Source organism: Gobius niger, assembly GCF_951799975.1.
Source record: "Gobius niger genome assembly, chromosome: 10".
In the NCBI taxonomy this organism is placed as follows: Eukaryota; Metazoa; Chordata; class Actinopteri; order Gobiiformes; family Gobiidae; genus Gobius; species Gobius niger.
The window spans coordinates 26741353-26759811 of NC_136861.1; the positions used below are offsets into that span (position 1 = coordinate 26741353).

The following is an 18459-nucleotide window of genomic DNA, read 5'->3' on the forward strand; positions in this document are numbered from 1 at the left end:
TGATATTAATTAAGTAGAATGAAAAACTCTCACCAAAATGCGAGACGTTTCTTTGAATGAGGTGAATTAAACAAAATCATCATGCAAACTTAAACAGTGTCCCTGTAGTGGCTGCTCATGCTCTGTGCTACTGCCAGGCCTTTTTAATTATCGTCACGGTGCCACTTATTGCAGCCTCCCGATTGGGAACGAGTGACCCCTGGACTATCGACCGAGCGCCACAGACAAATAAAGCAAACATTAAGTCACGCTTTCCAGTGCGTGCCGAGCGCATTACACCGAAGAGGATGAGGGCCTGATGGAAATGAAATGCCTATGACGGAGCACCTGCCTCTTTAGTCTAATGAGAGCCACGCTCAGCTGATCCTTTATATCGCTCACAAGATAAGGACACGGTGCAGCAGGAAGAGGCTTTTCAGATTTCTTGATAAACCCACTTAGCCGTTTTCCATGTGTTTTTTAACCAACATCATCCTTCTGTCATTTTTCTATATTGAACAAACAATGACAAATCATGATAAATAGAGACCAGGAACAGAGCGTCACCTGAGCTACACTCTATAATCTTTTTACCCAACTATATACTTCAATTAATTAGCATTTGTTGATACTTTTTAAAAGCATGTTCCACTTTATTTTGTTTTGAGCATGCTATTATTTAACTTCTCTTACGTCACATGCTGTTGTCCACTCTGCCTCAGCTGTTTACTTTCACCTTGGCAACTCATTTTTAGTGAGTGCACCTGCATCATGGGCACAGATGCTTTAACCTCAGTGAAGCTCTTTGCGTTAGTGTCCAACTCTTTGAAAGCCCTGGCAAACATTTTTGATAACAGATATAAGAGCGACTGCACTCCGTGGATTTAGTAATTTTAACGCTCTGCTCTCTTCTTTCAGTTGTTACCCAAGACTGAACAAATGATACAAAGATGAAAAATAGGAAGAGAAAAGAAAGTTCTGACTGAGAGCAAGATAAAGTGTGTAAGCGTTTTTACTCTGACATAGGGTCTGTGCATTGTTGCAACAGAAAAATACAGAAAAGAAGACAGCAAGAATCGCAAATATCCGTATATAAGGAAGAGACTGAAAAATCTCAGAGCACTGGATGTTATGATTCTGGTTAAATGAGTCTGAAAACATCAAGCAGCTGAGGAAAAAATACACTATATGCCGTAATCCTGGAGAATGAGTGTTTACTACAACAGAAAGTAATCATTTGTTTCTTTACGGAGCCTTTCTGTGCTGGAAAAAACAACAACTGAGCAACTGAAATGAAAAAGGTGCCAGTCAAACTTTAAATTACCTTTTTTTTTAGTCCTGTCAAGTAATTCACTCTAAAATAAGTAGAATATAGCATCTACGCTGTCAAAATAAGCAGAATAAGTAGTGTCTAATTCATTCATTATACAGTATATAAGCTTTGGGCGATGGCGTTGTCGGTGTGTCATGTGTACATTAAACATCACCGCGGTGTACTGGCGGTTTCCAATTCCATCTTCTATCCCCCCCCCCATTCACTGGTTGGACGGGGGCCAGGCATATCTGCTCAATAAATACGGCGTCACCCCAGCTCCCTTCAGACGGTGGTGCAGTCTATTGTTGCTGCCCGCTCCGAACCCTCGGTGTGGTAAGTCATTACACAAAGCATACAGAGCGCTACTGCGGCCTATTACCTGCTGCAGGATTTGTACAGGCCTTGTAATCGCGCGGCTCTCCTCTCGGTGTCCCGTTCATGTTGCTGCTGCCGCTGCACGCATTAACAGGCCCACATTTGTCTCTGCTGCAATTCACTTACATGTGTTAACAGCAACTTGGCTCAGCGCTTTCCTCTGTTGTAGGCTTCTGTTTATGTGCTGTTCCTGTCTTGTTTGTTCCTGTGCAGCAGTAGTACAACGCTGAGCTGGTGTCGATGGGGTTTTGTAATACTAGTTGTTAAAGGTTATCGCAACAATCCGGATATCAACATATCAGGCTACAGAACAATGAGTTAGAATGAAATTTCACTTACGCAATGTCAACTAAAAGATTACCTTTTTCTGTGCAAGTCTTTTCTGTCCACAAAATACAAAAACATTTTTTCAAGTTTGGGTGTTATTATCAACTTTTGGCATGGTGGGAGGGACTTATTGTGAGATTGCTTGAAAATCAGGAAGTGAAGCTACTGGTTGTTTAGTTTCAGCTGTATAAGATCAATATTGCAAGTATAAGACAAAATGAGATGTGTGCTCGGTGCATTGCTCTGGCTCTTTTTGTGCTGTCTGCATGCTCGGGTGCCAGTACCTGTCAGTTCATTACTGTCATCTTTCCTAAAGCCCTTCTCTAGACGCTGGTCGGATCATGTGTGTTGTGAGTCACGGGCACGGGCTCCAAAAGCCAGATTTGAGTTGTGTTACGAGACACACGGCGGCTGGATGTGATGCGCCAAACGCTACTCTCTCTCTGCCACAGCTGGTGTGATGGAACATGCATCAATGTACACAGGTGCATGTTTTGTTTTGTCACCGACTAGAGCGCTAATCTGCGTTCTGGTGCATGCTGCAGCAGAAGCCTTGTGTGCATCCATCCATCCGTGTGTGCAGAGAGGAGCCGCTCGCGCCTCCGCTGTGCAGCTTCACTGGCTGTTTCTGCAACCAACTGTCAGCCCGAGACCAGCGGAGGGGGAGGGGAGTAGAGGAGGTGTGAAATCACAACCAGCGCTTATAGCAACGTGAAAAGCCATACATCAGAGGTGTTTATGCATATGAAATCACACATAAGAGGTTAATCGTTCCGTGAAGGGTTTAAGCTGTGCTGCTCTTCACCTATAGTCACATGTTGTTCAGTGGCCTGAAAGAAGCACCAATCAGTACTTATCGAATGGATTATTCTCATTTTCTCTTATTGTATCTTTCCGTTTGTGGGACTTGTGTCTAAATCTGTTTAATTGAAATCTGTGGTTCTGCGGTCTCAGTGTGTAGCGCTTGACCACAGGGAGCATGTTGTGGCCGTCATATATCAATATACTGTAACTTAGCTTTGACGTTGTGCCTATGTCTAGTCCTATTGTCAGCACATACGTCAGTAGTGCTCCTTTCTCCTCCACTCTGCCCGTTATCACGCGCCACATCCCCTTCTCATTTCAACTGGTTCTTTGTAAAGGCCGCGTCCAGCCGTGTGAAATCTGTTAATCGATTGTGACACTGATTGTAGAGCCACAAGGAGAGGGGGGAGAGGAGCAGAGGGCTTTATTGGTACGAGGCGCCGCACGTGAGTCTGAGGGCAGGAGCGAAAACGAGGAAAGTGTGAGCGGGAGGGGCACACGCAAGGGAGGATAGGTGTTTATGAGCAGGGAGGCTGAATGAGTTTCCTAATGAAGGGTGCCGGTGTCTGCTCTAACTGCCTGATGACCGTAATGGGCCGTAGTGTGCCATTTAGATACTATTCTGGTTAAAAAGCTGTGACAGCCACAGAGGACTGCTGTCACTGGAACATGCAGAGGAGATGAGACCCAAGAAGGAGCCTGGGAATGAAGGCAAACCATCCATGCATCCATGTAAAAACTAATGAATTGGTGAATGGCTGTCTTTGTATCAATTGCTTTAATTGATTTAGTACTTCACTAATGAATAAATATTATCTTTCTAAAACCCTAATGTGTATTCCCTTATCATGTATTACAGTGTGGTTTAGCACAGGTTTAGCACTTTTTAAACATAATTGGACCCCTTGGATGTTTATTTTGTTTGTCAAGGATATTGTACTGTCTAAATAATTGCAGCCTGCGTGATTTGGTAATTTCGATTTGATTGTGATTAATTGTGCAGCCCTTATGTGTGCAGTATTAATGGAAATAAACAAGTACACATTGACAGTACTGTTGTGTTGCTGTGATGGGAAATGCTGTCGTCATTACTGAATGAACCTGCAAACATATTTTGCTGCTGACTATTACCTCTGGCCACACTGCCTATTTTACGGTTCTACTAACACAACAGCTAATAAAATCACAGTAAAAAAGAACTAGATTGAATGCTTTTTCTTTCTCCACTATGCGTTTTATAGTGTCGACACAGCATAGTGGACACATTGTAAACCTTTGGCAAGGACTGGAGTTGTAAAACAGCGAAGAGAAGAAGTTACACTTAAATCCATTCTATTCATTTGCAGCTGAAGCCACTTGTCTCTGGCCTGTTGATGATACATGCATCATGTTACTGTAGTTGGAGGTTTAAAACTAACAAAAAGAAAGCACAAAACCCTTTTGTTCAGAGACTTGTTCAAGGGTCTATTTCACTGTACCGGATCAATGAGGCCCTGTTAGAAATCTTCAGTGTGCCGATCAAAAAACAAACAACAATCCAAAGAATTACAGTCCCCTGCTCCGGTAACTGCACCTTTTGAGGTCACGGAGAAATCATGCCACTGGAGAAGATAATAATTCAAATGCATTGACTATACTCGGAACATTTTGCTTTGTTAGATCCAGTTTGTCTGATATTATCCTGGCTGAATTGAATCCTGATTACATCCTCTGCCAAGAACTGAGTTGAAGGAGTGTCCACAAGGAGCTGCGACTAGTGCGGTATAAGAAGCGGACCATACAGATTGGCTTATTGTCTTTGGCTCCTGCGAACATGCCCACGCGCCTCAGACAAAGCGCTGTCATTGTCACGCCAATAAAGCAGATTTGAATGTTAATTTCCCTCCCAGCAAAACGGCGGCTCCCTACTCTCAGTGGAGGTCTACACACCTAAACCTTTCTCCATTTTCTCTATCCGGCGCCGCGATTTCTCTTTCGCGGCGATGCAGAAGATTTGTTACATCTGTCACCGAGCGTCCACCGCAGCTAACCTCTAGCGTCTCTCCGAATTCCGGAGGTGGCGCGTTTTCTTCATTAAGACGCGGCGCACGGGAGCTAAATGCCTGAAATGTAAATGCAAACACCGCGGGAAGACGGAGATGAAAGAGGGAGCAGATACAGAAGCTAGTGTTTGCTTTTGGAGGGCAAGGGAGGAAGATAAAGAGGGTGGTCTGCTATCTGACAGTGACGGAGAGCCAGCCTTTATGGTGTTGCCAGGAAAGGAACACAGGAGCACATATCAAGCGCTCTCTCACTCCGTTTTCCTCTGCTCTCCTGTGCAGCTCCCGTCATCCCACACTCCTCTTTTTCCCCTCGCTCCTCCGTCTAGATTTTCTGGCTTTATGTGGGAACTTGGCCCTCGCTCTGGCACCTGAGCGCATCCTGACGTATCAAAGCTGTGAAATAAGACGTACTGCTGCAGAACTCCTCACAGCGAATTTGGATGATGTCTGAGAGGCACTGGAAGCATATAATAGACGGGTAAAGCTAATGGCCCATATGAACGTGAAATCGTTTTGGTAAAAAGGTCAAGGAAGTGCTTTGTTTTGTATCAACATCACATTATGTACAGTTTATTCAGCGCTTACTTCAAAATGACATAGTCAAAAGGATATTGTAAACAACTTTTGAGGAGATTTAGAGGCGTGCTTAGCCCACAATGCTGCCAACAAGCCCATTTTTAATAATGAGTGGTTCGGTGAGGGGAAAGTTCATGTCAGTTTAAACGATAATTGTAGTATAGTGACTTTTCTGGAACACCCATAAAGGCAGCCCATATAAAAATTGTTTATAAAGCTTATTTGGCAGTGCACGATTATCTGTAAAGAAGATAGACTGTCTCAAATCTGTGTGACATTCAGGAGAATCTTTGGTAGGAATAGGAGGATCATAAGAAGCTGGATAGAAGATGAATTGATTGAGTTTTAAGTATATAGAAAGAATAAAGCAAAGGGAGGGAAAAATGTACAAAGGGTACTACAGGAATCATCAGGGGATAATGGCAGGGCAGACGTGAGTTAAAGCCATGCCGGGGCAGGATATTGCAATCCCCTGATATGACAGCAGCGGACAAAGGTGGCAGAGGACAGACGAGAGAGCTGTGGGTGGGAGTGGGGGGATAAATGGATTAATAAAAGCCCTCATGTGGCCCAGGTGCCACCCCCGCCGACCGCCCTGCCCCATCTTTTCCCTCGTCCTCTCAGCTCAGGATGTACAACAGTCTCGCACTCACCTCTGTGGCACTACGACGGGACTTTCTACTGCCCTGAAGAAGTCCTAGCTCTACTGTTGCATCACCCCTAAACAACGCTATTATAATATTTTTTATGTTAATGTTGTGTTTTCATCATTTCAGTGTTATGTTGATGTTCCAAAAACACTAATTACATAGCGACCCAGTCTCTCTGTCTCCTGCATTAATAGTATCTCAGAATCTTGCCACAAATGTTTTTGGCAGGCCTTCAGCCGTGACATTACCAACACATCCAGACTTCCAACAGATTTACTGTAAGCTCTTGTAACCAAAAGTACAAAAGATAATTCCCTCTATTAAAACAGTGAATTGGCCGTAATTGACACTAGCAAGGGATTATTGTCCCAAAATCTGATCCATTTGGCAAAACAATCCTTGTTAAATTACAACGACATGGCATCAACAGTGTTTTCTTTTAGCGAATTACTGTTTGGCATTTAGAAGCAGAATAATACTGATGACAAAGGTTTGCCGCTACAACAGATTTTCCCCTTTTCTCGCCTAATTCAGACTTCAAATGCTGAGAGAGGAAGAACATTGTCTTTTTTAAATCAGTCCAGTGTGCTTATTTTCCATGTCTGACAGTTTCAACTGCCCACTTTCTGCAAGTCTTCCCACGAGATGGTCACATGAAGTTGCTGTGATGTTTCTTGTCAGCTGATTTACGCAGATGTTGGCGCTGTTTTCCTACCGGTGGAGGCAGGACAACAGCGCCGTCTGCAGTCCGACTTCTTCAGTACATAGGTAACCCAGGTGTGTGAAAACAAAAACGCCCCGTCATCCTGGCTGACTGTCCTGGGGGCTCGTTTCCGACCACATTTTTTTTTTGTGATCATCTTTTCAGACTGTTGGCCAAAGACAGTCAGATTAATGCATTCTTGCCATCGCTTAGTAAACCTTCCACCTAGTATAATAGCTGGATGGGCTACTCTCCTACTCCCCGCTAAACTGTGTATGCCTGCGAGACCATACGAGAGGATAACGCAGAGCCACTCCCTCTTCACACGCAGCAGACGCAGGAGTAAAACTTGCTACTGTGCAGGCCCCTTTGTGACTCGTTGGCTAAACATAGAGCAGAAATGGGCCACAGAGAGAGACATACTGTGCTTGCTTGCGCACGTCTCAGCATTCAATCGCATTAACCACAATCACTTTTGTCTAGGTGCACAACAAGGCTCTGACGATGCCTGGGCTTCCTGACGCTGCGTCAGAATCACTCCATGAAGATTTGCGCATTTTGAAAGTGCATAAGGGCCAAAAATGTGCTGGAAGACGCTTCTGTTAATTAGATGATGGCCTGACAAATGCGGCAGCTAATTAAGCTGGTGTGTGTTTGATTAAAGATAAGTAGGCTGCCATGATAAGGGACGTGATGATGAAGCAGGAGAGCAGGACGAGGGACGCTGGGGGGTGGGGGAGAAGGCGCAGGTTTAATTGAGGCGGTGAGATAACAGGGGATTGAGGAATGAAGGCGCAAGTCGTCATGGATACGTCATTTTCGCACGTAGTAACAGCCACTAGGCCCCTCTTCACTTCCCATCCCATCAGCCATTGCAGCGGCAGTCAGCAGCACCCACCACCCCCCACGCCCAAGTTCAAAGGCAAGTTAGAAATTATGCATCGTCAAAAAGCTCCCAGCAACAGACGCCATCATCTCTCTCACAGGGAATATCTTTATGGCTCAGCCTTCACACTTTTAAACCAATCTTGTTGCTTCATAAATCGCAGTCATATTTTTTTTTTTTTTTTTTGCATTGAAGCGATAAGCCTGTGTCACATACGTTGGCATGAAATAACACATGATGTCAAAGACTTGTTCACATGTAGTAAAACATATTAAAGCAGAGAAAGGTATTGAACGTCTATCGAAGTATATTTATGTGCACAATAGCCCACTGGGATGAAGAAGTGGGCAATACGCATTAATAAAAATGAAAGCAGCTTGAAAAGTAGAAAGAACAAACTTGTAAAATATGTTTCCTGAATTGTAATGTTCTCACTCACTTTCCAGGTCTATATTTTGGTGTTAGAAGAAATGTTTAAATTTGATGCTTTTCAAATTTCAAAACAGCACTGAGCCCCTTGAGTTCTGTGATATGATGATTCATGAGATTAAATTTTAACGGTTGATTAAAGGAGGGGGGGGTGTAATCCAAAATTATCTTTTTAGAGCTTTATACTATGTTACAATGTTGTTCTCTCATCAAAAACATACCTGAAGCCGTGTTTCGAGCTGCTAGTAGTTTTTTGAGTCATCTTTGGAGCTTTACTGGTGGCTATTCTTAGCAGCACAGCAGCAGCCCCCAAAAAGCTCCTCCCGAGGTCCTATGTATCCAGGAAACGCTTTCCTCTCCGCTCGATCTCAATCACAAAGTAAACCCCTCCTTTGTGGGATTGCGTGAAAATCAGAAATTTATACTACAGGACATTAGTTCCAGCTGTTTTAAACCAACAAAGAGTAAGATATTGATAAAGATGTGCTTGACATTATTTCCAAATTCTTGCAAAAGTACAATACCCCCTCTTTGAACAAAACAACTTTTACAGCCTTTGTAAAGAACTTAAAGGGGGGTATTATGCAAAATCGACTTTTTCAAGCTTACATCATGTTATTATGTCATTCCCTAATTAAAAACATGCCTGAAGTGTTGCCTTGGGAAATTCATGTATTTTTGAGTAATCTGTAAAAACTCTGATGGCGGCCATTTTAGGGATAGGTTTGCCTGAGTCCTCCCAGGAACGCCCCCACCTCCTGGAGACGCCTCCGAGCTTTCGTCACCAGCCGAGTAACCAATCACTGCTCCTCAGCAGAACCGCCTCCCCACTGATGCCACAGACAGCGTGTGGAGGGGGCGTGTCGGAAAGGGTCAGAGGTTCTTAAAGAGACATAGGCCTATTTCAAGACATTCACTACAGCCATTTTGAGAGAGCAATTTTATGCAAGGCAGTTATTCTAATTTACTGCATTTACAGACCAACAGAAGGTTTCGTCATCATTGTAGTGTGATATAGACTGGTGCTATGTGATTGAAAAAAGCAGAATACCCTCTCTAAACCTTTAAACATGTATGAGAGAAAGCCAATGGTTGGTAGCTACACTTTCACTATGCTTTCTTCTAATGTTGGTGACTTGGAACTTGCAATTGAAAATGGTTACATAAGATCTACAGAGAATAAGAAAAAGGTCTTGATATTGTATATTACAGCCACATTCACTCCAGTGGATCCAGCTTGAATAGGCCGAAGTGTGGATGGGCTGTGTGTTTGTTTGGGGATGTCAGTGTCAGTGCAGGGAACTATTCAGCTCGGTGTGCATGCATTTCTCCCACAGTCAGTAAGCGCTCCATTCTTCTCCGCTCACTGATTGTGCCTCTGTGAGTGTAATTGAAATACCTGAGTTATTGACTCTTCCCTTTGCAAATCAAAGAATGGCTCCCAGGGAGTGAGAGTGCTCTCATTTGGACGCCCGAGGGAGTAGCTGGCCCTCGGGCACGCAAGACTCGTCGACCGAGAAGTGCACACGCTTATTCAGAAATCCCAAGGCTGCTACTAAGCAATTGCCGAACAACTACAGATTTGTTTGGTAATAGCTTTCTCCAACCTTTTTTTTTATACACATGGTGAGATACTTTACGTAACAAAAACTACTGCTTCAATGATGCTTGTGTAACTGTACTGTACAACTTACATGGAGTTAGTAGCCAAGATTATATTTAGACACAATTCAAAAACTTTGAAGGTGCATTCAGTGGTTTCGCCAGACATAATTTCTCTCCTTCATTTTGACGGACTGGGTTTAAAAAAATCTGTCATGAGCTATTTTTAACCTTCGTGAATGAAATGTCATTAAAAACATTTTTTTTAAATAAATGTAGCCTATATATAGGCTGCATATTGTTTATGTTAGAAAAAATGTGAGATCGCAGGATAAATGGAGCTAAACTAAACATGATCTGAACAGTCTTGGAATATATACGAATTTTGCAACAGAAATGTGTATAAACTCGTGCGTAAAAGTCTCAGAGGAGGACGACTTATTCAGAGCATCATCTGCTCCTCACTGTCAAGGCTTATATTACACTAATACAAATGTAAAGTGGATCTTATTATTTGCATTTTCTCAATTTTAGCGTAATGTTTAAGAAATGGTAGGTGAACGGGACAATATTTACCAGCCTCAGAAACACACACACGGGAGAGAAAGAGAGAGAAATACACGCGACACTCCACGATCAACTGTTTTTAGGGGTTTGTACCAGAAACTTGCCAGAAACCCCAAAACAATTGATTCTGGAGCATCACAGAGGCCACTATGAGGGAAAGCAAAGGTGCCATGATGCAGCCATAACGCCACTAAAAGTCGTCACTAAAAGGTAAAATGCGGCCAATTATCAAGGTTTTTTTCACATATAAAGTTACATAGTGCATCTTTAACTTGACACTTGAAAATGTTCAACAACTGATGGTGTACTACTACTTTTGTCTTGTAACATTTTTGGAAACCACTATGCGTTGCGTAAGGCACCATCTCGCCTCTTTTTGACTTTATATTGAGAGGGAGTTTTAGTGCATGCTCAATGTCACAAATATTGTTGTCTATTAGCGCTTGTATAGCAGAAACAAGATGCCTGACTAATCTAACACTACATACCTTTGTGTCCGTGAGTGTTGGCTCTGTTCAGCGTTAACCATACAGTCTTCCTCTTTCTTGTGCATTTTTTTCTCTCCCTGCTCTTATTCATTCTGTGTTCCCTCAGTTTATCTCTCATTCACCCTATCTTTCCATCTGTCTCTCTCCGGGCCGTATTGTGTGGAGTAGTGTGTGTACAGTAGCCAGCAGTGACGTCAATTCCAGATTCACAGAAAAGACACAGCTCAAATCCTTGCTGGCTCGCTTCCTGCGTCTGGCCCACTGACTGACTGGCTGGCCTCACCGTGCACTCCGCGATTTTTTAATACTGACTAATCGATCACTTTGTGCCAACTGAGGCGCTAGGAGTTGCCCAACTATAATTGTCGTCGCATAAATTAAGACGCGATTTCTACTATGAGATGTTCGCTACTACCCGGGCTATTCTGGTACACTTCTGTTTCTCTGCTTAGCATTCACTTTGCTCGGAGGCTAATGAGATTTTTTGCAGACCTCCAGCACTCTGAATAAGTTTGCAAGACAGTGTATTAATAGTGCTTTTAAGAAGTCCAACACAGAGAACGGAATGACTGGATAAAGGGGAGCAAGAAAAAAAGTCGGGAAATTCAATTATATCAGTGCCCTGGCAGTAATTCCACTAGCACAAATGGGACAGCAGAGCCCGAGGATAGAGACGGATGATGGAAGAGCGAAAACGAGGCGAACGATGACAAAGAAGTTGAGTTGCATTTTAAAACACAACATGTCAATGCCATGCTTTATCGCATCGACTTTGCATAATGGACATAATTATTGGCAGTAACCAGATGGACACAAAGACGCAAGAAAGATTTTTTTAGTGCATCGGATAAGATCCATTAACCCACTTTCTCCTTTGCATGAGTTTCTATTGATTTACTCCATGTGCACACTGAACATCTTGAAGTTGACTCTGTAACCAATGGTCACGAGTGCTTGTACCACATTTATAATCATTTTATGCCTTTCCCACCGTATGTACTACTCTCTTATTTGAAGTGGTTTCTGACTCGGCTATGGCCTACATTTCCTCGTTTGATCATAAGACCAATCACATAGACTGGCTCTTGGCTTTGTGAAGTTGAGGGTTGGGGTGTTTTTGCTCAGTTGCTGTTGCCATGCAGAACTGCGCCCCGTGTCTACTCGGGCAGCGCAATTACTCTTAATTGCATCAAAATGGCAATTTAAAGAGATTAGATGCAAGTTGGTAATTTTATGCTCACTACTGCCACCTCAGGTCTTGCGTGTAACTGCAGTGTCTATATTAAGCTCATTTTACACATTAGGACATGGCTGGAACATGTAGGGCAGGGGTGGGCAATTCATTTTCAAAAGGGGCCACATGAGGAGCCTGAATTGAGTCGGAGGGCCGCACCAACAATAACTCAAACTTATATCGGGATATAAGTATAATATATCGGGAGTGTATCGCCGGGGTCCATGAACAAAAGCTCCAAAATAAAAAAAATGTTTTGATTGGGAAAATACATTGAGGACTTTTTTTCAATAAATCTATAATGATGAGTCTGGCAGGACTGTAGCCTCATAACAACGGCTTACACTTTACAAGCCTGTGTCACAAGTCTCTGCTACTTTGTAGTCAATATTCATTCACTCCGCACTCCGTGGTAGTAAGCTACTATTGTAGCCACAGCTGCCCAGGGGCAGACTGTCCATTTCCCACTTGCAAGTCACACAATGTGTTGTTTATATCCTTATATCTTATTATGCCAGTGCCCTTTGCTGGACACCTGTGGAATTCTTTACTTTTATTCTTATTTAATCTGCCCCCTAGTGGCTGGAGTGAGCATTCTGGTAATAAAAAAAAAAAAAAATCATAACTCCGCACAGGAATGAGCTAGAGACTTACTTTTTTTTTTGACATGCTTATGAATTTATGCCCTACAAGTTATGGGCCGGACTGAATCATCTCGCGGGCCGGATGTGGCCCGCGGGCCGTACTTTGCCCAGGTCTGATGTAGGGGGATGAAAATGATAATAATTGGAAAAGCTGCACTTATTTGGGTAAGACATTGCCCTCTTCAAACAACAGGTGGTATAGTATGTTTTTTTAATCCCCTGGAGCCACAAATGCAAATTAGCTTATAGCTAGATTCAGCATATTTAACAACAACTAATTGTTTGTTCATTAATATGCACTGTCCTTTTTAAATAAATAAAACAAAATGGACCAAAACAATGGATTTTTTTTTCTTGTATTGAGCAGTCTTAAAGGTGCTTTGCAGAACCATTTATGTGAAAAAAACCCAGTGTGGAACTCGGATTTCTCTGAAATCTGTGTAATGCGCTTTTTTGTGTAACTTAGCAACGACAATACAGCTTTGAGATAGACACAGCAAAGAGAAAGAAGCAAATGGCCGCCAGTGCTCACACCCAAAAGGTAGATAATGCATCATAACGTTACCAATAGGGAAGATAATGTAGCCTATATCTGAAAACTTTGATTAAAAATGATACCTGTATTTCTGCAATTTGACCGGTCCTGTGGCACAACATGGGCTTATCCGCATCCAAATAAAATAATAGCTAGGAATCCAGTGAAATAATAGATTTTTCATATTCACTATGTCCAAACTGTGTTTTAGCTGAACCACCGACCAACACACACATGTTTTTGAATATGATCACAGAGTTTACGAACATAATTTTTTCTTTACTGTACATTGTCAGACTCCTGGCAGCATGTTGAGCTGTGTGTATGTGATGTATGGGTATGTTGGCTCTTTCGGTTAAAACAAAACTTAGATTAGATATTTCTAATCAAGTCCGCAATGCACTTTCGATGTTTATAGGTTTTTATAGGTTTTGCTTAGTTACATGATCTTTGATCAGGGATGCACCGATACCACTTTTTCTACAACCGATACGAGAACGAGTACTTTGATTTAAGTACTTGCCGATACCGATTAACGATACGAGTAGATTGGTTAGCAGTTAGTTAATTTACTCATTTACATTTCCCTAAGTAAAGTAGGCTACACTTTTAAGAGAAGTTATATCAAAATTGTTCAGAGGTCATTTTTTCTTTTTTTCATTACTATAATTTAACATTTTTATTGCACTGTCCATCATGGACAGAACAGCCCATGTACAAAAGCTCCTCAATGCCTGTGCTTTATTCATTTATCTGTTTTTATTTAACAATAGTATTGAGATGGTTACTTATTACTGCAGCTAAATGGTTGCTCTGTGTGGATTTTCTCGTGTGTGTGTATAGCAACTTAGCGAGTGGCCAACAGCCTTTTGATTGTTTTGCTGCAGCTCATTTTCGCTCAGTATGAACATGCTGTATGTGTTTAATTTGGAGTACTGAGTACTTTTTGGTCGCAAGGTTAGTTTTTCAGATGGATAAGCCCCTGGGCATTAAACGGCGTAAGAATCGCCAAAACTGCTAGCCGCGAGCTAGCGGCTAGTTTGAAACATTAGCGTGTATGTTGTAAACACTGCAGACTCCGCGCTGCAGCACTAACAGCATTCAGCTCTGGTTAAATCCAGCACAGACTCTGATTTAGGGAGTGTAGTCTGTAATAAAGTCAGCTCTATGTGGAATATTGTATTTCCACTAAAGAATTCTCTAGTTTGTTACTATTTTCTCTCTTCTTTTCTTCTTTGCCGCACGTCAAGTGGTATCGGTTTCTGGTATCGGGACCTCATTCATTTGTACGAGTATGAGTACAAGCATGTGGTATCGGCCCGATACCCGATACTGGTATCGGTATCCGTGCATCCAATCTAATCTTTGATTGTCATGGCGTGTTACACATAAGCCTTTTGCTCTAACCTTGCAGCTTTGTTGGTGATTAGAAATAGCCATGATTTTGACGTCATCTGCACAGAAGCCTAGATTTCGATTTATGGTCACACTGTTCATAAATGCTTACAAGTTTATGAAATACTGAAAATGGAAGCTTGAAAAGAACAAAAGCCTGGAGGTCATTGCTGGTTGAAAAAAAAAAAACATTTCTATTTTGATCTCATTTATGTGCATGGTAATTAGTTATGAACCCGTGTCATTGTAAAGCCTTTAATGCCAACTTCTGCGTACAACAAAATAATATGGGATGATGACATGTTTTCCCAGATGTTGCAAATTACTGCCATTGCTCGCAGGAAAGTTTGCCACAGCAGCTCTCCACATGCCACCCTGACTACATAGGCCTGATCTCATTAATGCAGAAACAAGGTAACGGATCAGCGCAGTGGTCCCCCGGGAGGGCCAGGTTAGCCTTTGATGTTGACTGAAGCGGAGACAGAGTGAGAGCCCCCCAAAAAGCCGGAGAGATTTATTAACAGCACTGCCTAAATGCCCCAAGTCCTGCTTGTGCTGTCAGCCACTTTTATTTATTCTTTCCTTTCTTCTTTTTTTACAGTAAAACATGAAAAAAATCCCATTCACCCGCGCACATAGGAGCGTGACTATCCAGTTATACAAACAGCTTACTGTATGGTGCGTACAGGAGATTGTCTGACTCACACGTGCAGCTACGATAGACGAAGGTTTCACACCTCCTCCTCCTCGTCTTCTGTCCTGCTCAGGAAACCACAGAAAATATCCAAGTCTGTTTCCAACTTAACTATTGCATGCTCTTGTAATCTCATTACTGTCGCGTGCACTTAGTCTACTAATTCAAGTTTGTTTTTGTTTTTTCACGTCTGTATCAGTTAGGAGTGCGAGGTGGGTTAGGTTCTTTATTATGGGAGTTGCTTCGCTCCTCATAAGTTCATCTAATGATGGCTGATGGATTACTGAAGGGTAATTGTACTATTTTTAATTTTATCTCTGAAACTGCATGAATAAAGTAACCACAAGTGACTTGATTCAAGACAGGCCCCTTCATTTATGATTTCATTTGTGACCTCTGCATTGTTATGGCTCTGCTGCAATAAACCTATTAGAGGAAATGATCAATGTTATCAGGGGCAGCGCGCACTCCACTCCAGCCACTCCTGTGTACTAGCTCATTAAAAAAGTCATAAAGCTCTCTAATGAAAATCATGACCACTATCATTACAAGCCGGCTGGTGTCCCCCGTCTGTCTTCCGAATAGAGCCCACTGAATTATAGGCACTCCAATGTGTATGAAGCCAAACAAATGGAAGCTGGGGTCGTGTCATTATGTAACCCTGACGCTCGTCTCTTGTGTGTTTCTGCAGGACGACAACTCCATGTTCTTTCAGTTCGGACCTTCCATTGAGCAGCAGGCGTCTGTCATCCTCAACATCATGGAGGAATACGACTGGTACATCTTTTCCATTGTCACCACGTACTACCCGGGTTATCAGGACTTTGTCACCAAGGTAACAGCACTCAGACCAGTCGGTGCACACAGACAAGTGGGAGAGACATTTGATAAAGCCTTTCTGTTGCAGCACAAAGACACAATCAGAATGAATAGAAATATTTTAGGATTCTTGGTGGTTACAAATTTAAACTAGGAACTTACATTGTCACAAATGTGCTCTAATATTAAGTAAAATAACACACTTGTTCTGGGGTCAAACAGGGACTCATGATTCATTTAATAAACTTGCCGTAGCAGTAAAGTAAATGTCACTGTACCCTGTACTGCACAGCAATAAAAAAAAAAAGATTTAGTGGGTGATTGTAATAGTCACTGATTTGACTCTAAGTTAGAGCTTAGCTCATTTGTAGGCCCGAGCCTGAAACAAATCACACCCTGTTGCATTGTCTTCATCTAAATGTTTATTCAGTGATGGAAGATAGAAATAGAGCCTAAATTAGTGCAGTTTATTTTGGGGGTGGTCCCCCCTGCTTCACTTTAGCACCGCTCAAAGCCGTACACTGGCATGAAACATGCATATCATTGAACAATTCAGATGTGCAGCCCTGTGAGGCAACTCCTGTTGTGATATTGGGCTATACAAAACCATTGATTGATTGCAGGAGGGATAGTTAGAGCTTGAAACAAGTTTGGGCCAAAACTTTTAAAAAAAAAATCACATTTTGAACAGGAAAAATCAGGTACCCCAGTTTTAAGGCCTGGTCAGAGCGCACTCTGCAACACAGAGCACACACTGCACCAGGGCAGGCAGGTCGAGAGGTGCATACTGTGTGGGACAAGTTATACACGCGGGGGACGAGCAGAGGTACGCACAGTGTTCATCTTCTGCTTCCTCGTTCATAAACATCATTATGCATTTACAATACTTTTTATGCGCTAACAGGACACCAAACTGCTGCACGGAGCCTAATGTAAGTTCAAAACTGTCCTGAGAGAAAGTGCATTTACCGATGGCAATATCTTGGCCTGACCCAGCCTGAATTTCGGGCTTGAGCATAAGATCTAAATGTGCCTTTTCAACACCAGACATGACAACTTGATATCTTTGGTTATACAAAAATAAAATACAAAATTATACAATGTTTCAGCTTATGGCATATTTACATACTGTACATAATATACAGTGCTATCAAAACAAAACACTTTGTGTTCAGTTTGTGTTCAGTTTGTGTTCAAGCGGTTCAACAATCTGATGATATGCACTGTACTAAAGGGACGATGCAAGTTTTAGTCTATATTTCGTATCACGTGTGTCATGCGTGTGTGTGCGCTCCCAAACAGAACGCATGTCATCATCACTTACCGCTAAACTGCAGGCTGTAGACCTGTACAGCTACATCCTCCAAAAACATGTGAAATTTGTCTTCATGAGGATGTGAGACAGGCCTCAACTCTGACAATGTTCAAATCCAGGCTGAAAACAGTTCTTTTTGCCCGTGCAATATGACAACTGAAAGTATTTTATCTGTACTCTTGCCTTTTATTGTATTTGATCCATTATCATGTTGATGTTTTAGTTTATTTTATCCGTTGTGTAAAGCACTTAAGATCCAATCTTGGTCATAAATCCGCCTCAAAAGCTTTGCTTCCAAAAATGTCCAAGCATACGCTATGCTCTGTCCCTGTTTTAGCTGCCGTTCAAGCGAAACTGAAACTGACCACTTAGTGAGCACATGGCCTTGACTGAGCTGCTATTTATTTATTTATTTTTTAACTTTAGAACAGTTTTGTTTTCTATTATGTTCAATTGAATTGTGAGCTTAGGGCCACATTTTATAAAAAGCAGCTTTGAAAAATTAGAAGCATTGCCAATTTTATTCTGATATCATAAATACAGCCTAATAATGAACATATTATTTCAAAACGTATAATTTTTTTTTCTTTTGTACTTGCACTGTGATTCAGCAAACCGTGAGATAGCGGAACCGTTACACCCTAGTATCGAGTGTAGTTACACAGAACAAAAATGTACTACATTTCTACAATCGGCATAGAAAACACAGACAAGTTAATATGTTCCTCAGAACTCTTGTGTTGTGTGGACAACACCCAAAGCAAATTATGTTATATCCAACAGTGGTCCCTCCCCGAGCTTTTCGTCCTACAGACCACTAGCAGACTTTAATATTATCCGCAGACAAAGGGTGACGGACTCAGTGGTGATGGCACTCTGCAGAGTGGAGAGCCCCACACTCTTCAAAACCAGCACCAGAGCGGGACCATCGTATTCTTTTTCTCGGGATACAGTTGGTTAAATCATGTTAGTAGTTTGTCCTGTGGGAGCTCAGAAAGGATGTAGCCAAAATACTGAAGAAAGTCCATGAGGCACAATCTATAGGAAGAGATGAGAAGACGCCGTAAATGGGAAGCATCG

The 18459-nt window shown here is 42.2% G+C and overlaps 1 protein-coding gene across 1 annotated transcript in view; it reads left to right on the forward strand.

The window, feature by feature from the left end:
• grin2ba (glutamate receptor, ionotropic, N-methyl D-aspartate 2B-a) overlaps positions 1-18459 on the forward strand; it is a 93365-nt gene that overhangs the window by 39039 nt on the left and 35867 nt on the right. The window contains exon 5 of the mRNA XM_079564089.1: positions 15937-16080. Within this exon, the coding sequence (XP_079420215.1) occupies positions 15937-16080 (144 nt within the window). The remainder of the gene's footprint in view (positions 1-15936; positions 16081-18459) is intronic.